At 47.3% G+C, this 24,022-nt stretch overlaps 1 protein-coding gene across 2 annotated transcripts in view; it reads right to left on the bottom strand.

The window, feature by feature from the left end:
* Nucleotides 1-24,022, bottom strand: part of DGKD (diacylglycerol kinase delta) — a 113,955-nt gene that overhangs the window by 78,262 nt on the left and 11,671 nt on the right. For both annotated transcript variants that reach the window (XM_088479210.1, XM_088479209.1), the window contains exon 2: nt 3,377-3,487. In XM_088479210.1, coding sequence (XP_088335336.1) covers nt 3,377-3,487 — 111 coding nt within the window. The remainder of the gene's footprint in view (nt 1-3,376; nt 3,488-24,022) is intronic.

The raw sequence follows: 24,022 nt of genomic DNA on the forward strand, positions 1-24,022 counted from the left end.
AATGGCCCGCACCGCCCTAACCAGAGCCCGCACATTGATGGAAGACTTAGTGTCTAACTTCTGGACTGAGGCATCTGAGGCTGAGTCATCCTGCACCTCACCATCATCCGAGGACCCCTCAGAGTCCGAAAAGTGCGCAGCCTGCGCCATAACTGTGCGTTTAGACGCCCTGGAGGGCACGTCACTGCGCAACATCGACTGAAAAGCCGAAGATGCTGCCGCCAAATCTTGGACAGTGTGGGAAAGCGCATCCACCCAGGGAGGAGGAGCTGCCATAGGAGCCTGAAATGGCACCACAGCCTGCTGCGCCACAGGGGTGGACTGTATATACATTGGCAACCCCGCATAGGGACCAACAGGCTGAGACCCCGGGGGAGTCTGCAATAATTGTGGGACACCCGGGGAATGGGGGATGGCTGGCTGGGGCAACGCCCTAGTAGGGGCGGCAGTCGGGACCGACAGACGGTCCGCGATGGACACCAGCACCTGGGAAAACATCGCCCATGGTGGCTCCTGCGACATAGGAGGTTTAGACATACCAGGGACCGCCTGGCACCGTCCGCACAGGCCGTCCTGTGACAAATCCTCCCTATCCACTCCTGCGGAACAGCGCCTGCAGGAGAGCAATACCGGGACCACGGAGTGCTCAATCTCCTCCTCAGACATGACTTAGGAAGAAAACGTGCGCACTCACCCGTGTGCTGGACAACAGCCCACAATATGGCACTGTGTAGCACACAACTGTATGTGACGGACCTCACAAATACGTGATCTATATAAGTGAGGTCAGTAGAAACACCCTTCCCCCGCACACCTGTAGGGCTTGTAGGAGAAGGAAAGGGATAGGAATAAGCTGACAGTAAGTAGAAAAAAGACACAGACAGGCAGCACTAGCAAAAGTCACATACCATGCAGGAAGATATACTCACTGCACCTTTCCACTACAATCAACCTTCCAGATTCAGTGTCTGGGAGGGCTATAGTGCTGTGTACACTGTCCTTTTGCAGGGGAGAGGTACACAGGGGGACCGGTCCGCGTGCTCCCTGAGTATCCGCGCTGCCACTTGAAGAAAATGGCTGCTGGAGACCTCAGAGGAGGAGTGGCCCGAGTATCTGCAGCTCAGCGACGCCAGACTACTAGCTGAAAGGCGCGCTGAGCTGAGGGGAGGAGCCGCTAGACAGGGAAGGCTGCCTCCCCTGGCTAGCAAATTTAACCCCCGGGTTGCCGGCATCCCGCTTGCCGTTTATTTACCCTGGTGGTCTAGTGGTCTGGCGGGGTATGCCTCCGCTGGAGGGGGGGCCCGCCGCCACTGCTAGCGCCCCCGGTCTGTCCCCTGGACCGGGGGCATGGGACTGCATTTAAAAGGAACCCGCGCACCGCCGCTATTCAGCGGTGCGCGGCTTACCTTGATCTCCCCGGCGTCTCCGGCAGCAGTCCCGGGGGAAACAAGAGTCCGGCTAGTACAGACTCTGGCTTCCCCCGCCGCGATCCCCAGTCAGCACCTGAGATATCTGAGCAAGTTCCATTACTCTCCTGGTTCTCTGAGGTAACAAGCTTTCCCTTGTGTCTATTATAAACACTCTCCTTATATAATCCCTCTACTCTCCACCTCACAAGTTAGTAAAGGAAGAACACCTTATATTGTGGTATCAGGGAACGGCAAATAAATCAGTGATACCTGTCTAACATGATTCCAGTATTTGTGCTGCATCATCCAGAAGAGAGAGGAAGCAAGAAGCTTCCAGAAGACCTTAGAAATAGCTGTTGTGAATTATCGGAATTCGAACGGCAGGACAGTGGCTGCCCGACATACGGGACATTCCAATTCTGAAGTTGTCAGTACAGTCAACATTCCTCAATCTATGGTGTCACATGTGTACCGAGAATACCTCATGGAAGGCATTACTAGCCACTATGGACAGCACTGCTTGATGATCGTAACTAGCGGCATCTGGTCAGAATTGCCCGTGGTAACAGACAAGTGACACTGGCTCAAATCACATCCACATTAAATGCAGGAGGTACCAGACGCATATCCGGCAGGTCAGTACTGCGTTCTGCCCCAATATCCCATGGAAGTTAAAGAAGACCTACCAAAGTGCCCGTTAACACTATGACACCGGACACAGCACCTCACCTGGGCTCGTGACATCACTAATTGGACCCTGGAGGACTGGCAACATGTGGCATGGTCCGTAGAGTCACGGTTCCAGTTGTTTCTGGCTCACTGTAGGGTTTGGTTGTGGCGCAGACTCCATGAGGCCATGGACCCCAGTTGTCAACAAGGCACTGTGCAGGCTGGTAGTGGTTCCATATTGGTGTGGGGTGTGTTCACGTGGCATGGGTTGGGTCTGAACACATCATTGACCGGTAACAGCTTAGTTGCATTGCTTGATGACCATTTGCAGTCCTTCATGGACTTGTGTACCCCCACAATGATGGAATATTCCAGAAGGATAATGCACAGTTTATCGGTCCCAAGTTGCCAGAATTGGTTCGAGGAGCATTCTGGAGAGTTCCCACTAATGGTGTTCTCACCACATTCATCAGACATGAACCTAATTAAGCATTTATGGCACATGGTGGAGAGGTCCATTCGCTTTCAAGATCCTGAGCTGTGGGAAGCTATCCAGATGGCACGGGTCAACATCTCTCCAGAGGTCTTCTGTCCACTTATGGAATCGATGCCACGTTGAGTTGCTGCACTTTGCCAGGATAGAGGGGGTCCTACAAGATACTGGGCATCTATATACTGTATATATCTTTACTAGCACCTTGCTGTGGGCTAGTCACATCTTGTGAGCATACGTAGGAGTAGTTGACACTACACATTGTGTTCTAGCTATTTACACTTGAAGGCATGCAAAGACTTACTACTAGATGTTTACGCATAAAGACTGTCCTAAACCTTTTAAATTCAGCTACCATACAAGAACAGCTGCTGTAATTTGTAGGGCAAGATGGCGGCTTTTGCAAAATACAAGAGCATAAAATCTTGGACATTAGGAGGTATATTTACTAAAGTGTGGATTTTTAGAAGTGGATATGTTGCCCATCGCAACCAATCAGATTCTACTTAACATTTAACTAGCGACTTATAGAAGATAATAGCTAGAATGTGATTGGTTGCTATGAGTAATATCTCCACTTCTATAAACCGACACACTTTAGTAAATAAACCCCTAGGTGCACAAGTGACAACAGGGGTAGAAGGCTTTTGCTTTGCGCTAATTTCTGGTTCATAATTTGTATGCAGTGCATAGACATAGAACAACAACAAGCGGATTATTCACACATTACCAATAGAAAATACAATCAGAGAAAACAGGTTATAATGCTTTTAATTGTTTACAGAACTTCCATTCCATGTCTGACCTTTGCAGTCTTGGCATAGTAGAGCGTCCGGCCTCGCAGTTTGAAGTAGCGTCGCCTCCATCGTTGAAAGGAGCTTGTCTGCTTCTGCAGGTGACCCTCCTTCACAATGGCCTGTAAGAAGTGAAGAAGAAAGAGTAAGAATTGTGTTGCAGAGAGATGGCGGTGTCCTTCATGGCATTAATTTCTGGTCTACGTTATGCTGCTCTAAGCCTTATTCTTTCTAGTTCTTTCATCCTTACCCATTGTCACATCTTCATGTGCAGTGATCATACAACTCTCACTGGGCCTGATTCAGATGCATGTTATTGCAGCCGCAACTGTGACTTTTTGTGTGGTTGCAGCTGCAGTAATATGCAAATGCTATTTTCAGCATTCCCTTTGTGTACTAACAAGTGCCGAAGAGTGCAAGCCCTGAGACACCCACTTTCAATGACTGTAGAAGGTGCAACTTCGCCGGTGGTTCCAACCACTCCACCATCTGGTTCACCATTTCTTTTGCGCGCACTTCAGGCCACCACCCAGTCACCACTCAGGAATGCCCATGGTTTTGTCTCACCGTTCCTAATACCAGTGATCCTGCACGCAGCAGCGCATTTGTGCGGACACACAGGGTAACGCACCTTTGGGTTTTCAGTATTTTACGTGCATGCGCAGTAACAAATAGTCGCTCAACTCGGTCAACATCGGCATTGCGTTGTTTGCATCCACCTGTGAATAGGGACCACTATGAGGATCTGCTATTATCAGCAGAAACACCGGTCTAGGCCTGTTTTAGGATTAACACAATTAATTTCAGGTCCTAGTAAGCTATGGGCAGCAATTTTTGTTAGAATGGGTCTCTATAATTATCATTCGTTTTTTATATACAGTCAGGTGCATAAATATTGGGACATTGACAGAATTTTCATATTTCGGCCTCTATTCACCACCACAATGGCTTTGAAATGAAACAAACAAGGTGTGCTTTAACTGCAGACTTTCAAATTTAATTTGAGGGTAATTATATCCAAATCAGGCGAACGGTTTAGGAATTACAACGGTTTCTATATGTGCCTCCCACTTTTTAAGAGGCCAAAAGTATTGGGACAAACTAAACAAACCTACATCTAACTTTCACTTAATACTTTGTTGCAAATCCTTTGCAGGCAATTACAGCCTGAAGTCTGGAACGCATAGACATCACCAGACGCTGGGTTTCATCCCTAGTGATGCTCTGCCAGGCCTCTACTGCAAATGTCTTCAGTTTCTGCTTGTTCTTGGGGCATTTTCCCTTCAGTTTTGTCTTCATCAAGTGAAATGCATGCTCAATCGGATTCAGGTCAGGGGACTGACTTGGCCTTGCATAACATTCCACTTTTTAGCCTTAAAAAACTCTTTGGTTGCTTTTGCAGTATGCTTCGGGTCATTGTCCATCTGCACTGGGAAGCGCCGTCCAATGAGTTCTGAAGCATTTGACTGAATATGAGCATATAATATTGCCCGAAACACTTCAGAATTCATTCTGCTGCTTTTGTCAGCAGTCACATCATCAATAAATACAAGGGAACCAGTTCCATTGGCAGCCATACATGCCCACGCCATGACACTACCACCACCATGTTTCACTGATGAGGTGGTATGTTTTGGATCATGAGCAGTTCCTTTCCTTCTCCATACTCTTCTCTTCCCATCACTCTTGTACAAGCTGATCTTTGTCTCATCTGTCCATAGGATGTTGTTCCAGAACTGTAATGGCTTTTTTAGATATTGTTTGGCAAACTCTAATCTGGTCTTCCTGTTTTTGTGGCTCACCAATGGTTTACATCTTGTGGTGCACCCTCTATATTCACTCTTGTGAAGTCTTCTCTTGATTGTTGACTTTGACATATATACACCTACCTCCTGGAGAGTGTTCTTGATTTGGCCAACTGTTGTGAAGGGGTTTTTCTTCACCAGGGAAATAATTCTTCTGTCATCCACCACAATTGTTTTCCGTGGTCTTCCGGGTCTTTTGGTGTTGCTGAGCTCTCCGATGCATTCTTTCTTTTTAAGAATTTTCCAAACAGTTTGGATTTGGCCACACCTAATGTTTTTGCTATCTCTCTGATGGGTTTGTTTTAATTTTTCAGTCTAATGATGGCTTGCTTCACTGATAGTGACAGCTCTTTGGATCTCATATTGAGAGTCGACAGCAACTGATTCCAAATGCAAATATCACACCTAGAATCAACTCCAGACCTTTTACCTGCTTAATTGATAATGAAATAACGAGGGAATAGCCCACACCTGTCCATGAAATAGCTTTTTAGTTGATAGTCCCATTACTTTTGGCCCCTTAAAAGTGGGAGGCACATATAGAAACCGTTGTAATTCCTACACCGTTCCCCTGATTTGGATGTAATTACCCTCAAATTAAATCTGAAAGTCTGCAATTAAAGCACATCTTGTCTGTTTCATTTCAAAGCCATTGTGGTGGTGAATAGAGGCCAAAATATGAAAATTCTGTCAATGTCTCAATATTTATGCACATGACTGTAGAATCACCATATTACAAAGCCCTGTTCAGATAATATATAATTATCCCCACACACATTAGGGTCCATTTCCCAGTATGTCTGTGGAATGTGGGAGAATAGCAGAACACCCAGAGGAAACCCACACAAGTATGCAAGCTCTGACTGCATACTACCAGTCCTGATCACTGGAGAAGCAGACGTTACCATTGCAGGCTGTTGTACATCAGGAATCCAAGGCCTCAGTGCAGTATTATTAGTTTGGCAGATGGGGGTTTATTGGCCTGGACTTAATTTAAAAACATCTGTATTATTCAGTCTGCCGTAGCTTTAATTTCAGAATAGAACAGTGACAGGCAGAATACTCAGGGAGGTACAAAGTGATAAACAAAAACACACCCTAGGCGATGGAATACTGCAGATATAGTAATTGAGTAGAATAATGAAAAAATGTGAATGAACCAAGCAGCTGTTTAATGGCTGCAACCAACAAAAATAGGTAATAAAGAAAAAATGTAAACAGCGTGCATTCAATAATCTACATATGGAATATTAATTAACAAATAATGCTGTAGATGTGCTAATATTTAATATTAACTACTATAAACACAATAATAGACAATACAAATAAAATAGGAATAAAAAATAATGAATACAATTAAATTTTCACATCGAGACAGCCACCACTTAGGTATCATTTGTTGATCACACTTATAGATACAATTAGTCCTGAAATTGGTAGTTAATGAGGGCTAATCAAAGGACTGTAACTGTATCCAAAGATATATATATAGAATATCAATGTATCAATATAGTGTTGATTCTAGGTCCCCGTTTGGGAACCTCTGGTATAAACCGTTCGAGTGTTCACTCTAGGACCGCATTTGGGATCCTCTGGTATAAGCCGTTCGAGTGTTCACTCTAGGACCGTGTTTGGGATCCTCTTGTATAAGCCGTTCGAGTGTTCACTCTAGGACCGCGTTTGGGAACCTCTGGTATAAGCTGTTGGAGGTGTGTAGAAAAGCATCTCGTAATCAGTACAACGGAGTCTGTTTCTTGCAGCACAGCTTGGAGTAGGGTTCTGTGATGTTCTGGAAAAAGGGTAGGAACCCTAACGTGTTTCTTCCCGTCACCGGGATCTCCGCTGAAGGTTTGTACTGTGGGATGGCCATGCTCAAAGTGATTTATTTCCAACATATTTTTGCTTTAGGAGTCATTTTTGCATTAGGAGTCATTCTGTGTTACAAATAAGGTACATTCGCCAACCAATGTTGCCATAGCCTCAGAATACAGAAGGGAGAGGCCCTGTTACTGGATAAACAAGAGTTCTCTGATGTCTTAGTGCCTGCTACACAATGGAATAATCATGGAAGTCTGACAAGTTCCAACAGCCCCTTTAACTGACCAACATGGAAGTGATACAGGCAGGTAAGTGGTCAGTTTCCGATGACAATCTGGCACCAGAATAGCCATGCATAAGTCCCTACAAGTCCAAATGTGGACCCACTATGCCGCGAGCGGAGGCGCAGTCTTAACCAGGGACCACAGGAAGAGGGTGATGGACTTTGCTACAGAGAACCTACAGGTCTTGAGCCCCAGTCTAGTTACGCTAGTAAGTCAGGAATGACAGCTTTGGTGCAAAAACTGTTAAAAAGTCCAGGTGTCAGTCACCAACAAACAAACACAAGCTAAACAACAAGCTGGATCAACAAATAATTTAAACAAAACTACAAGAAGCTCGGATATCATTAGACACAGATCTGAATCGGGCAACAATCGAAAGCACAAAATTCTTTCTAAAGAGGCCTGTTGACATCCCGCAATGAAATATGTGCACCACCAACAGAACTCGGGATTCCCACAAATATTTAGTATCCTCCAGATGTATTATGGAGGGACAGCAGCAAATATCTCCAATATCTGCTTCGGTCCCTCCATTTTGGACAGCAGCCACAGCCCCAATAGGTTTCTATGAGGATGCAATGCTCTGGAATGCAAACCCTCCCCGGCACTGGCCACCGGAGGTCTCTTCACTCCAACCACATCGCAGGAACATGTCAGCGCTATCATCGCATCCTGCAATGCGATCATGGATGCTAATATTGCCCCCAGATCGCATTTGCGATTATTGATAAATGGGCCCCTATGCAATACAGCAGCTCAGCCTTACATGAATAAATACAAACAGCACTTCAAAAAAGGCTCCGTATGCATAACAGCCTGTGCATTTGCATAAAATAAATACTACCTAGAAATAAATCTAATTCGGATAGGTACACTACCGTTCAAAAGTGTGGGGTCACTTAAAAATTTCCTTATTTTTGAAAGAAAAGCACTTTTTTTTTTTCAATGAAGATAACATTAAATTAATCAGAAATACACTCTATACATTGTTAATGTGGTAAATGACTATACTAGCTGCAAACATCTGGTTTTTAAATGAATATCTGCATAGGTGTATAGTGTTCACTCTACCTCCGGCGGCAGGCAGGGCGCCGAAGCTAGAGAGGGCACTTTTATGCGTGCACCGGAAGCGCACACGCCCAAAAAGGGGGCGTGGCCATTGAAAAGGGGCGTGTCTATAAGACGCGTCCCCTTTTCGTCACTCTTGGGGGCGTGCGCGGCACTTACGGACATGCCGGGCAGCCCCCAAGCACTGCAGACAGGGAGAATAGACGCCAGGCGCGTGCGCCTGCCGTCTATTCTCCGGCGGTGACCGGATCACTGCACATTTCTCCACCTGCGGGACACTGCGACCCGCGGGTGAAGACGGCAACAGCAGGCTGTGAGGGCAGGGCGCTTTTTGCCTTCCTTCTGGAGGGCAGGGCACCGCGCCTCGCTAAAACAGCATAGCAGAAAGGCTAGGTGTATAGAAGCCTATTTCCATCAACCATCACTCCAGTGTTCTAATTGTACATTGTATTTGCTAAGCGCGTTAGAAGACTAATGGATGATCAGAAAACCCTTGTGCAATTATGTTAGCATGGCTGAAAACGTGTTTGCCCGTTAGAGAAGCTATAAAACTGGCCTTCCTTAGAGCTAGTTGAGTATCTGGAGCATCACATTTGTGGGTTCGATTATACTCTCCAAATGGCCAGAAAATATGAGATATGGTAAGAACTTACCCTTGTTATCTCTATTTCTACGAAGTCCATAGGGTTGCACAGGATACCTTGGGGGTATAGGCGATGGCGGCAGACATCCAGGCACCACAGAGTTAAATTTTCAGCCTCCCAGGATGCACTGGGGTCCCTCTCTTATACCCCGCCCCCGAGCCTCAGGCCACTCAGTTTCGTAACAAGCCATAGGCCGGAGCAGGAGCAAAAAAGAGAGAGAAGACTGGAACACACAAGAATCACATTCTCACCAGAAGGAGACGGAGAAACCGGTGACCAGATCAAAGCCCATCTGCAGTACAGGTGCGACAGGGCGGGAGTCCTGTGGAAACCTTTGGACTTCGTAGTAATAGAGATAACAAGGGTAAGTTCTTACCATATCTCATATTTTCTACTTCAGGGTCCATAGGGTATACACAGGATACCTTGGGGATGTCCCAAAGCAGTATCCTTTAAGGGTGGGGACGCTCCTGTGCTGTAAGGAGAATCCGCCGCCCGAAGGAAGCATCCTGAGAGGCGAAGGTATCAAAAGCATAATACCTTCCAAAAATATGGACAGATGACCACGTGGCTGCCAATCACCGCTGAACCGCTGAGGCGCCACGTCGAGCTGCCCATGAAGGACCCACAGACCTAGTGGAAGAGCTTTAATAAAGGATGGAACAAGAAGACCTGTGAATCCATCCTGCCAAAGTTAGCGTAGTGGCAGGCCAACCCATTTTATGGAAACCAGAAAGGACAAAACCGAGAGTTTGATTTCCTAAATGGACTGGTACGGTCAACTTAAATTCTTAGAGCCCGTACCACATCCAAAGAGGCCTCACCAAGAAAGGACTGGGGAAGTAAAGGCAGGTACTATAATTTCCTCATTGATGTGGAAACTAGACACCACCGTAGGTAAAAAAACCTAGGAAAGATGAGAAAAAGGGTGGTCTACATGACAGAGCCCCCCATTCTGAGATCCTACCGGCCGAATCAATGGCCAGAAGGAATACAGTCCTAGCCGTAAGCCATTTGAAATCCACTGAGCCCAGTGGATCAAATGGCAGTCCTCAGAAAGCCCTAAGGACCACAGCCAAATCCCAAGGAGCCACAGGTGGAACAAAGGGATGCTGAATATAATGTACACCCTGCACAAAGGTGCGGACATCAGGAAGAGTAGCAATCCTACGATGAAACCAACAGGGCAGAAACCTGCACCTTCAGGTAAGCAAGGCGAAGACCGTTATCTAAGCCCACCTGTAGGAAAGCTAACACTCTGGATATCCGGAATACCCGAGGAGCATAGCCTCTAGGGCGACTCAACTGAAAGAAAGTATGCCATACCTGATGATAAATTCTTGCAAATAAAAGCTTCCGAGCTCTTAGCATGGGCAGAGGCCCTGTTGACTATAGAGCTGGAAAAACTCCTAGACCTTAAGAGGGCAGTCTCCACCGCCACACCGTCAAGGACAGACAACCCAGGTCTGGGTATCAGCCAGGATCCTGAGACAACAGGTCCGGTCGTAGAGGCAACAGCTTTGGAGTGTTAACTGAAAGGCTCCAAAGATCTGAGTAATAGTGCCGTCTGACCCACACACGAGCTATCAGCAGGAGCGCGCCTCCTTCTTGCTATTACTGGAGGAAGAAGGGATAACGGAGGTACGGGGTACACAATTTGGAAGGTCCACTGGACCTACATACGTCTACCATAAGAGTCTCATCTCTGAAAGGCTCCATTTGTTCACCAGAAGATTGAACACCTCCTGATGAAGAGGACATTTCCCTGAATGCACGTCCTGACGGCTGGGAAAACCTGCTTTCCATCTGAGGATTCCTGAATGAACACTGCCGATGACGTCAGAGATATAGCCTTCCACCCAAGCCAGAATTCGGGACACCACTGTTAGTGTCGCCCGACTTCGGGAACCTCCTAGGTGGTTTACATAAGCCATCATGATGGCGTTGTCAGACTGTACCTGCACGGTATTTCTGTGGAGGACCTGTCCTGCATGCTGGAGAACCTTGAATACTGCTCAGAGTTCTCAGATGTTTATGGGAAGCACAAAAACTACTGGTGTCCACCTGCCCTGGAACAAGTGTAGACCCGTCACTGCTTCCCAGCCACGGATACTGGCGTCCGTCGTCAGAAGGACCGTGTCCGCAATCCCAAAGGGGGTGCCCCTTGTTTAGGTGAGCTTTCCGCAGCCACCAGGCCAGAGAGAGACAAACCTCCGGGAAAAGCACTATTGACTTTATCCTATGGGGCAACCCATCCCAACCGGAGAGGATCAATTTTTCTAGAGGTTCAGAGTGAAACTGGGTACTCTCCACCATGTCGAACAGAGACACCCTGGAACCCATGAACCACATTGCCGAGTGAATAGACACTCGGCGACTCTGCAGGCAACTGCGTACCTTTGCCTGTAATGCAGAGATCCTTTCCTCAATCACAAAGATCCTCAGATGTTGGGATATGGAGCATCCTCTGTGAAGAATCAGAGACGACCATTTCCAGTGTATCAGTCAGCCCTAACGTAGCAACACAGATATTGTCCGTTGCAGATTGCACTGAAGTATCTCTGGAGACCCTGGTAACAACAGGAGGTCTCCCGGATTGGGTAACAAGCGGACCCCCTGCATCCGCAGGTGGGCTGCCATAACTGCCATGACCCTGGTAAAACGGGAAATGCTTATCGACCACTGCAAACCTGAGGAAAAACACTGGTGTGCTAAGAAAATAGGGACATTCAGGTAGTCACCCTGAATATATCCAACCACACCACAAAATTCCCAGGATCCATTGAATGATGGAATGCAGGGTCCCCCTCCTGAACTGAGGAACCCTTAAGAATTTGCTGAAGGATTCGAGGTTGAGGATGTCCAGGTAAGACCCATTGAGTTTCTGTACCAGAAAGAGGATGGAGTAATACCTCGTTCCCCTTTGGGGCAACTGAATAGGTACTATAACTCCTGCCTGTAGCATAGAGTGTAACACCCTCAAAAATTACAGGGCCTTGTCTTGAATTGACAGAAGACCTGTAACTAAAAACCGTCTGGGAGGCTTTTACCGGGAGGAGAGGACATACCTTCAAGAAAATACTTCCCTTACCCCAGTGTCCGTGGTGGTCAGACACCAGCACTGAGCGAACTGGGGAAGCCGGCCTCCAACTCTGGGGTCCCCCGAGAGGAGGCCCGTCCCATGAGGCTGAAGGCTTAAAGTCCAACTTGGGAGTAGGACGTCTTGCACTCCAAGCCTGTTCTTATGGTTGAGCAGATTTCCTGGCTACTGACTGTCTTGGAAAGCTATATTTTAGACTTACCCTGGCCTCACAGGGCCGAAAAAACGAAGCCCCAGACCCGATGGGACTGTAGCCGATGGCAGACACGCAGACGTAGCTGCTGCCTGCGGGGCCACAATTGTGTCCAGATGAGGGCCAAACAGGACCTGTCCTGTAAAAGGCAAAGCATTCCAAATGGAATCTGCGTCCGCTTTCCAAGAGCGCAACCACAGGGAGCGGTGAGCCGCTACTGCTGCCGAGGAGATTCTGGAAAGGAGTAGGCTATATGTAAGACTGTCTCATTATGAACGTGGCTAAGTCTCTGAGAATTTGCCACTATCCACCTGCTCTGCTGGAGAGTCAGTGTGCAGAGATCCAGTTACCTACCCAGCGCTCCATGGCTCTGGCCCCCCAGCACACGGCCATAGCCGGGCTGGAAGCCCCTCCAGCAAGGGAATAATTGGATTTTAGATATATTTGCACCTTGCAATGTGTAACCTCATTCAAGGAGGACCTGGATGGCATGGGCAACGTAGCACCCCTCACTAGGCGTGTAACATGAGAATCTACCCGTAAAGGTAACTCCCATTCGGAAAAATAATTATCCGCAAAGGGGTATGCAAAAGGTCCACCGTTTTTGAGGCTGGAACCGCTTAGCCGGATTTTCCACGCCTCCTCTAAATGATCCACCTGACCAGATAGAGGAATTACAGTGGCAACACCCTTATCCTTAAAGAAGGCATATTTGGATTTAGCCACGGGGGATATGTAATAACCGAAGCCGCACGGACTGCCCGTATAAGGCCAGGTATATAGACTTTAGACCCAGACTACGCCTCCTTTGCACTAAGGGGCTCGTGTCTGAAAAAGTCAATAATGTCACAGTCATCAGACGTCATGTCCTTACCGGTCTGAAACCCGAAAGGTCATTTAGAACGCCGAAATAGTGGCTCCCCCTGTAAAACGTCCATCAGGCGCTATACCATTTGGACAATAAATTCACCCACACAGGCTCCTGCGAGACCTGGGGGGCAAAAAACAGGATACACTGGGGTACCATTAACTGCCCAGGGACCCCTGCATGTGATGAGACCACCACTCGCTGCGATAACCCCTATGGGGAAACGCAGGGGGCGTTGCCCACAAGGGCTGTAAGCATCTTAGCCAGCCGAGGGCAGTCCCCTTTTTGTGCAGGCACAGTGACAGAAATGGGGCGTGATATATAATACAACATGCCCTCCATAAACCCTCAGCGTCTACATATCCCTCCGCTAACTGTACATGATATCAGTACTATATAGCTGGAAGAGGATATCCTCGTTCACTTTCAGACATGAGGAGTGTGAACGGAGCGTATGTGACCTCCCACACAGAAAAACCACGTTTACTGTGAGGTAATAAACACCCTACAACACCACACCGCAAGGGCTGTAGCAGAAGAATAACAGGGATAGGAAAATGGTTGACAGTCAGAAATGAAAGTACAGGCAAACAGCGCTAGCATTTAAGTCACATACAATGCACAGATAACATCCTGCATTACAAGCACTGCGATCAACTACACAGACCAGAGCCTGGTAGGAAACAGTGCTGCATACACTGACCTTAATTGAAGGAGAGGTATGCGGGGGACCCGGACCGCAATGGCACCTGTAACAGCTTCCAGCAGCGTTTGTCATTCCCAGCACATGTAGTGAGAAAATGGCCACCGAGGAGCAGAGAGGAGGCGGGCCCGGGGGAGCACTGACACAGCCCGTTCAGACCGTTGTGGAATGGCACTGTGCAGCGGGGGAGACGCCAGCTGTGAGACAGGGAAGGCGTTCTCCCCTGGCCTGCTATTAACCCCTGGGACGCCGCGCTGTACCGCACATGCTGCGGTCCACTGTCCCTGGTGGTCTAGTGGAAGGCGCAGGATCAGTACCTGGCCCCACGCGCAGCCGGTCCCCAGGGAGCCCCCTGCCTGGGGACCAAAAAGGACTGTGTTATCGGCAGGTGCCCACCGCGGGACCCCACCGCTTACCTTTTCCCCCGTGCATCCGGCCACAGTCCAGGTAGCCGGGGTCACCGCTAGCTGTGACCCCAGCTACCTACCAGCATCCCCGGATCGGTACCAACGTTCTGGTACCGGCGGGGTGTAGGAGTGACAGCATGGACATCAATACTGACTGTCCTATGCTGGAGCACTCTAGTTGTGCAGCCACAGCTGCGAAGAAATCTTCAGGGGCCTTGACCCCCCTCTGTACGGTGCGACTGGTCCGGCCAGGCACCGACGAAAACTGAGTGGCCTGAGGCTCGGGGGCAGGGTATAGGAGAGGGACCCCAGTGCATCCTGGGAGGCTGAAAATTTAACTCTGTGGTGCCTGGATGTCTGCCGCCATCGCCTATACCCCCAAGCTATCCTGTGGATACCCTATGGACCCTGAAGTAGAAAAAGAGAACTTTCATGTGAAACTCGACAGTCTATTCTTGTTCTTAGAAATGAAGGCTATTCCATGCGAGGAATTGCCAAGAAACTGAACATTTCCTACAACGGTGTGTACAACTCCCTTCAGAGAACAGCACAGGCTCTAACAAGAGTAGTAAGAGAAGTGGGAGGCCCGGTGCACAACTGTGCAAGAAGTACATTAGAGTCTCTAGTTTGAGAAATAGGTGCCTCACAAGTTCTCAACTGGCAGCTTCATTAAATGATACCCGCAAAACGCCAGTGTCAACATCTACAGTGAAGAGGCGACTCCGGGATGCTGGCCTTCTAGGCAGAGTGGCAAAGAAAAAGCCATATCTTAGACTCGCCAATAAAAAGAGAAGATTAATATGGGCAAAAGAACACAGACATCAGACAGAGGAAGATTGGAAAAAAGTGTTATGGACAGACGAATCGAAGTTTGAGGTGTTTGGATCACACACAAGAACATTTGTGAGACGCAGAACAAGTGAAAAGATGCTGGAAGAGTGCCTGACGCCATCTGTCAAGCATGGTGGAGGTAATGTGATGGTCTGGGGCTGCTTTGGTGCTGGTAAAGTGGGAGATTTGTACAAGGTTAAAGGGATTTTGAATAAGGAAGGCTTTCACTCCATTTTGCAACGCCATGCCATACCCTCCAGACAGCACTTGGTTGGAGCCAATTTCCACCTCCAACAAGGCAATGACCCAAAGCACACCTCCAAATTATGCAAGAACTATTTAGGGAAGAAGCAGGCTTCTGGTATTCTGTCTGTAATGGAGTGGCCAGCGCAGTCACTAGATCTCAACCCAAATGAGCTGTTGTGGGAGCAGCTTGACCATATGGTATGCAAGAAGTGCCCATCAAGCCAATACAACTTGTGGGAGGTGCTTCAGGAAGCGTGGGGTGAAATTTCTACAGATTACCTCAACAAATTAACAGCTAGAATGACAAAGGTCTGCAATGCTGTAATTGCTGCAAAAGGAGCATTCTTTGATGAAAACAAAGTTTGAAGGACAATATTATTATTTAAAATAAAATTAATTATTTCTAACCTTGCCAATGTCTTGACTATATGTTCTATTCATTTTGCAACTCATTTGGTAAATAAAAGTGAGTTTTCATGCAAAACACGAAATTGCCTGGGTGACCCCAAACTTTTGAATGGTAGTGTAGATCTAATCTTGTGCTAATCTTGTGCTGCAAAACTGCTTTTAACAAGCATCTCTTTTCAGTCTAATCTATGGGGTCAATCCAATTATACACAGTTGCGAGTCATCATGACAACAGCCACACTTGACAGCAGCCTGAACTCACTCAATACGGTGCACAGCCCCATACAAAATTGAGCAAGTTCAGCCTGAAAAAGAGTGCGTTTGAATGCCTTGGCAATGGCAAAAAAACCCTCAAGGTTAATTGGATTGCCCCCTATAACTTCAAATGTTGTTAAATTGGCAAAAAAAACAAACAAAAAACAAATCAAACAACATTCCGCAAAAATACAGATGTGTCCACATACATCTATCCTCCGTGCGCTACAAGTACTGCCACACATAACGTGGGAGCTCTGTGCGGCTCGGTAGCGCAGAGCGTCTTTTTGTGCGACTCTTTACCTCCAAATGCGGTGCGAATAGTTAGCACAAGAAGCTTCTGCTGATTAAAATGACATGCAGCATGCCTATATTCTGTGTACAACTGCGGGTGCATTTGTATACAAAACGCTACGTTACAGTGTTACAGCTGCATTTTGCATGCAGTTACACCCGCAGTCGCTCACAGAATATAGGCATGTTGCATATCAATTTATATCTGTATATAAAAAAGTAAAAAAAAAAAAAAGAAAGTAAACACCAGAAGGATGTGGTATAAACAAAAGTTAAAACAAAGTTCAATAGAAAATTTACTCATTGAAACCACATTTGGCAAAAAATGTATTTGCTGCACCAAAATAGTATAGTAAAATGTGGGGGAAAAAAAACGAAATTAGACAAAAAAGTTTTTATTCTTAAGATATTTGATCAACTGCTTAACATTTAACATTTTAATGATAGAAATGTTAAACAAATGTTAATTCTGTTTTAAACCACATAAATTACTTACGGTTAGATGTAATCACCACAATTTACATTGTAAGCTCTCACGAGCAGTGCCCTCTTCCCTCGAGTGCTCTTCCTTTCCTCACATACTATTATCTCCTTCCCCTGACAGCAGTGAACACTCTAGTTCAGCCAGCGCTACTTTTGTGGGTGTGTTGACTGTACTTTCAGTAATGTTTATATGGTTTGTATCCTCCTATGTTCTGACCCGTTTTCAACTGTAAGGTTTTATGCACTTTTTAGGTTTGCTCTGTATCTGTATAAGCACTTTGCAATGTGTTGCAGACTCCTTCTGGTGCCCTATTTTAAATGTTCAATTCTCAGTTTGTCATTTATCAAAGGAATTAAGAGCTCTCTGTTGCAGAACATCTAATGTACTTTTCTTAAAATGGCCCTCCACTATAGAGATTGTTGTGAGCAATTAAAAATGGCAAAAAACGGTTGTGATCTTTTGATTTGATCTTTCATGCATGTCTAATCGGTCAGCCGTCATTCTGCAGATTTCGTTTATTCTTATGTACTGTAAAACTGTGAAGATAAATCTCTCACTGTATGGAGTCACAAGAACTTTTGCATCTCTCAGAAACTTTGCACCTTTGTAAGACATATCTCTAGTGTGTGCCAGCTGTACCCGTCTCAGCTTGAAGCTGCTAACCCTAACACTATACTAGACATTTCTTTCCTTATAGAGACGATTGGAGCTACATGTAAATTTTGTGCTAGTCACGCTTGTTGCAGAACAACCAATTTGCAGAGATCCAGATTTCCAGCATATACAGTAAAATTGCTTTGCTATTCTGCGGAATGGCCACTTTGTTCTTCAATTGTACATTTTTATTTAATTGAATAATCTATGAATAGAGCTGGGACTACTACAGTCATTTTATTCTGCTTAGTGATTTGGTTGGCTTAGAACGAAGAACACTTAGGGCGGAATTCAATTGATTTCGCGGCCCGCATCTCCCGTCTAAAGTGACAGGAGATCGCGGGCCGCTATTCAATTGTTCCAGAATATCACGCTGATCGCGCCCATAGAGGTCAGGTTTAGCCGCGTAAAGCAGCTAAACCCGACCAAAGTGCTGGGCGCGATCGCGAAAAGTGATGTTTGGGCGCCCAAACATGTAACTTTTCGCACATTTCAGCTCTCATTCCCCAGGGGCTGCAAGCTGAAGTGTAGCGCTTGGCAGCTGATCGTGCCCGACAGGAGCAAGAATAGAATAGCTCCGTCGGGCGCGATAGGGGCTGGAGAGAATTGAATTCCGCCCTTAAAGCTAAATTCTGCTGGTAAAACGTTTTATTGAAAATTTCGCAGCCAACTACAGAATGAGGGAAATATTTACAGAACAACTTTGAACATTTTGCTCATCTCCTTGCGGTATATTGTCAGATGAATACATAACTCTATGGCCTGATTGAGAGATAGACGCAATGGCGACAAGGTACGCATTGCAATAACGGGTGCACAGGGCAATCCATTGCAAAGTGAGTGACAGTTTGTCAGCGTTTAGGGGTGGTAATAGGGGGGTGGTCAGAAAAAAATGCAGGCGTGTCTGACCATTTAAAAGCCGTTACATGGGCGTGCATATAAATTAGCCCTTGCGATCTCCTATGCAGCATGAGAGCTCTCTGCGTGTCAGGAGAGCTGCCGCAAGGGCAAGATGGCCGCTCTATGTGAGTCGTTGATACAGATATTTATACAGGTAAGCAACGTCGTACGCATATAAGAAGGCAGTGGTGGGCGTCCTTATGCTCAGGAAGCTTTGGAACTATTATATGTTTTCGCAGCTGCGTTTCATGCAAAATCGCAGCTGCGATCGCATTAGGGTCCATCTCTCAATCAGACCCTTTGTACAAATCAGTTTTGTTGTTGTGACAGCACATTGCATGTCATTATGCTCTCTTCTCTGCTTGCCTCCACCATCCTGCATTGTAGACAATCTCTACAATTTCATGGCAGTATATTTCAGGCATACATTACTCCCTACTCACCCGACTGCCCACAACACACCTTCTGGTTCTCCATAACAGCAAACACTCTCTTCCTGGCTGCTCACAACAAATAAGACATATGGTCACTGTAACAAACATTCCTCATCACCATCTGTGGCATCACCACTCTCCCTAGCTGGGCATGATAACAAACACTCCTCATCACCACCTGTGGCTGCACCACTCTCCCTAGCTGGGCATGAGAACAAACACTCCTCACCACCTGTGGCTGTACCACTCCTACTAGCTAGCCATGAGAACAAACACTCCTCATCCCCACCTGTGGCTGTTCCACTCTCCCTAGCTGGACATGATAAACACTCCTCATCACCACCTGTGGCAGCAACACTCTCCCTAGCTGGACATGATAAACACTCCTCATCACCACATGTGGCTGCAACACTCGCCCTAGCTGGACATGATAAACACTCCTCATAGCCACCTGTGGTTGTACCACTCCTACTAACTAGCCATGACAACAAACACTCCTCATCCCCACCTGTGGCTGCATCACTCTCCCTAGCTGGGCATGATAAACACTCTCCCTTGCTGGGCATGATAAACACTCCTCACCACCTGTGGCTGTACCACTCCTACTAGCTAGCCATGACAACAAACACTCCTCATCACCACATGTGGCTGTACCACTCTCCCTAGCTGGGCATGATAAACACTCCTCATAGCCACCTGTGGCTGTACCACTCCTACTAGCTAGCCATGAGAACAAACACTCCTCATCCCCACCTGTGGCTGTTCCACTCTCCCTAGCTGGGCATGATAAACACTCCTCATCACCACATGTGGCTGCAACACTCTCTCATCAGCTGGGCATGATAAACACTCCTCATAGCCACCTGTGGCTGTACCACTCCTACTAACTAGCCATGACAACAAACACTCCTCATCCCCACCTGTGGCTGCACCACTCTCCCTAGCTGGGCATGATAAACACTCTCCCTTGCTGGGCATGATAAACACTCCTCACCACCTGTGGCTGTACCACTCCTACTAACTAGCCATGACAACAAACACTCCTCATCCCCACCTGTGGCTGCACCACTCTCCCTAGCTGGGCATAGCAACAAACACTCCTCATCCCCACCTGTGGCTGCACCACTCTCCCTCGCTGGGCATAGCAACAAACACTCCTCCTCACCACCTGTGGCTGCACCACTCTCTCTAGCTGGGCATTATAAACACTCCTCATCACCACATGTGGCTGCACCACTCTCTTATCAGCTGGGCATGATAACAAACACTCCTCATAGCCACCTGTGGCTGCACCACTCTCCCTAGCTGAGCATGGCAAGGAACACTCCTCATAGCCACCTGTGGCTGCAGGACTCTCCCTAGCTGGGCATAGCAACAAACAATCCTCAATCCCACCTGTGGTTGCACCACTCTCTCTTTTATGGCATGATAACAAACACTTGTCATTGCCACTTTTGGTTGCACTACACTACTTAACTGGGCATGACAATAGACATTCCTCATCAACACATGTGGCTGCAACACTCTCCCTTGCTGGGCATGATAAACACTCCTCACCACCTGTGGCTGTACCACTCCTACTAGCTAGCCATGACAACAAACACTCCTCATCCCCACCTGTGGCTGCACCACTCTCCCTAGCTGGGCAAGATAAACACTCATCACCACATGTGGCTGACAACAGTGAACACTCTCTCTAGCTGGGCATGATAAACACTCCTCTTAGCCACCTGTGGCTGTACCACTCCTACTAACTAGCCATGACAACAAACACTCCTCATCCCCACCTGTGGCTGCACCAATCTCCCTAGCTGGGCATAGCAACAAACACTCCTCCTCATCACCTGTGGCTGCACCACTCTCCCTAGCTGGGCATGGCAAGGAACACTCCTCATAGCCACCTGTGGCTGCAGCACTCTCCCTAGCTGGGCATAGCAACAAACAATCCTCAATCCCACCTGTGGTTGCACCACTCTCTCTTTTATGGCATGATAACAAACACTTGTCATTGCCACCTTTGGTTGCACTACACTACTTAACTGGGCATGACAATAGACATTCCTCATCAACACATGTGGCTGCAACACTCTCCCTTGCTGGGCAAGATAAACACTCCTCACCACCTGTGGCTGTACCACTCCTACTAGCTAGCCATGACAACAAACACTCCTCATCCCCACCTGTGGCTGCACCACTCTCCCTAGCTGGGCATGATAAACACTCATCACCACATGTGGCTGTACCACTCTCCCTAGCTGGGCATGATAAACACTCCTCATAGCCACCTGTGGCTGTACCACTCCTACTAACTAGCCATGACAACAAACTCTCCTCATCCCCACCTGTGGCTGCACCACTCTCCCTAGCTGGGCATAGCAACAAACACTCCTCATCCCCACCTGTGGCTGCACCACTCTCCCTAGCTGGGCATAGCAGCAAACACTCCTCATCCCCACCTGTGGCTGCACCACTCTCCCTAGCTGGGCATGATAAACACTCCTCACCACCTGTGGCTGTACCACTCCTACTAGCTAGCCATGACAACAAACACTCCTCATCCCCACCTGTGGCTGCACCACTCTCCCTTGCTGGGCATGATAAACACTCCTCATGACCACATGTGGCTGCACCACTCTCTTATCAGCTGGGCATGATAACAAACACTCCTCATAGCCACCTGTGGTTGCACCACTCTCCCTAGCTGGGCATGGCAAGGAATACTCCTCATAGCCACCTGTAGCTGCAGCACTCTCCCTAGCTGGGCATAGCAACAAACAATCCTCAATCCCACCTGTGGTTGCACCACTCTCTCTTTTATGGCATGATAACAAACACTTGTCATTGCCACCTTTGGTTGCACTACACTACTTAACTGGGCATGACAATAGACATACCTCATCCCCACTTGTGGCTGCAACACTCTCCCTTGCTGGGCAAGATAAACACTCCTCACCACCTGTGGCTGTACCACTCCTACTAGCTAGCCATGACAACAAACACTCCTCATCCCCACCTGTGGCTGCACCACTCTTCCTAGCTGGGCATGATAAACACTCATCACCACATGTGGCTGACAACAGTGAACACTCTCTCTAGCTTGGCATGAAAAACACTCCTCTTAGCCACCTGTGGCTGTACCACTCCTACTAACTAGCCATGACAACAAACACTCCTCATCCCCACCTGTGGCTGCACCACTCTCCCTAGCTGGGCATAGCAACAAACACTCCTCCTCATCACCTGTGGCTGCACCACTCTCTCTAGCTGGGCATGATAAACACTCCTCATCACCACATGTGGCTGCACCACTCTCTTATCAGCTGGGCATGATAACAAACACTCCTCATAGCCACCTGTGGTTGCACCACTCTCCCTAGCTGGGCATGGCAAGGAACACTCCTCATAGCCACCTGTGGCTGCACCACTCTCCCTAGCTGGGCATGGCAAGGAACACTCCTCATAGCCACCTGTGGCTGCAGCACTCTCCCTAGCTGGGCATAGCAACAAACAATCCTCAATCCCACCTGTGGTTGCACCACTCTCTCTAGCATAGCATGATAACAAACACTTGCCATTGCCACCTTTGGTTGCACTACACTACTTAACTGGGCATGACAATAGACATACCTCATCCCCACTTGTGGCTGCACCACTCTCCCTAGCTGGGCATGACCACAAACACCGTACCCAGTATTTCCCAAGACTACAAACACACTCTTCCTGGCTGGCCATAATAACATCTGGCTGTACCTGACAACACCACCTAATCTGCCCCTAGCTGCCTATAACAATAAGAACTCTTCCCGTGACAGACCATAACATTGCCTCCTTGACATCACCCGCTCACTGCTTCTTCTTTCCGACAACACTTTCTCCAAAGCGTTTCCTAACAAAATTCATTCACTGCCTGTTCCTGACAACACCCACTCGCTGCCTGCGCCAATGTTCTCACAATGCTTGTCCCCATCCACCTGGCTGCATGTCAGTAACTTGTCACAGATCTATCCCAAGTCTCTTGCTGTTCCTGTCGTATAAGCTTTCCCCTATTCCTACCACTTCCCCCATCATGTATGTCCCTGCCACGTCCTCCCCACCTCCGCTTGTCTCTGCATCCCATCCTAATAGGGCACAAAACATTCCTGAACATCCCACAGTACATTTCCCAGGGACATATTTTAAACTAATTAAGTAAACAAATGACTCTGACTGCAGCCTGTGTTATTGTATGTTCCTTCCCCTATTCAGATTCAAACTCTCACTAGAGATATGCTTTCACACATGACAATGACATCAACATGTATGTACAGATGTGTTCTCATACACCTAAGCCTCAATACACCATGCGGCGCCAGTGAGCAGCCAGGTGCCGTGCGACTCCACTTGTGCTGAGCGTCTTTTTTCTGTCTTTTTCACCAGAAAATACATCTTAGTCACATACAGATGGGACAAACAGCTTCAAGAGACTGCACTAACTCATTTGATATGCGACACTTGTATATCTGTGTGCGACCGAGTCCGTATATGAAAAATAACAGATCTTGGCGTAGAAAAAAGCTGTGGCACCATAGCACTTCCTACACAGATTCTTAAGGTGCCTACACACTTGGCGATGTGCTCACGATCCGACATCGTGTACGATTTCCCTTGAACTCTCCCCTGGCAGCTGCCCAGCAGTCTTACACACGATTTGGTGTAAAAAGTGTCCAATGTGACAAACGATCTATCGTGCAACCTTAACTTTTTCCAGTGCATCGTGACTGAGATTGTCATATACGCCCTACAGCACGGCAGACCTGAAGATGCGATGTACGACCTGCGGAGACGCGCATCGGCATCTTGAGTGGACACCCTCGATTTGGGCATATTTTACACGATTTGTCGTCATGATGCGTCGGAATGGGCCAAATCGTGTAACATATTGCTAAGTGTGTAAGCACCTTAACTCCATTGCACAGATACACACGTGTCATATTATTTTTTGGTATAACCAACAATATTTTATTTTGGCTTTCTTTTGGAACAGATAGGGCTTTCACTTGGTGGCATATTAGAATAACTATTTTTTTATTTTAATGGATTGATATTGTTAAAAATAGGCATGATTCCTCACAAATCCTCTTTTAGGTAATCAGTTCAACCCCAAAAATGTACCTCAAACTTTCTTGTTAGTATAGAGAAAGCAAATATGTGCACTTTGCATGAGTTTCGATGGACTTAAAGGGAAACCAGAGACAAATGTATGTAATATTAAATGGGCTTAA

The sequence above is a fragment of the Taudactylus pleione genome, unplaced genomic scaffold, assembly GCF_031769625.1.
Source record: "Taudactylus pleione unplaced genomic scaffold, aTauple2 ptg000229l, whole genome shotgun sequence".
In the NCBI taxonomy this organism is placed as follows: Eukaryota; Metazoa; Chordata; class Amphibia; order Anura; family Myobatrachidae; genus Taudactylus; species Taudactylus pleione.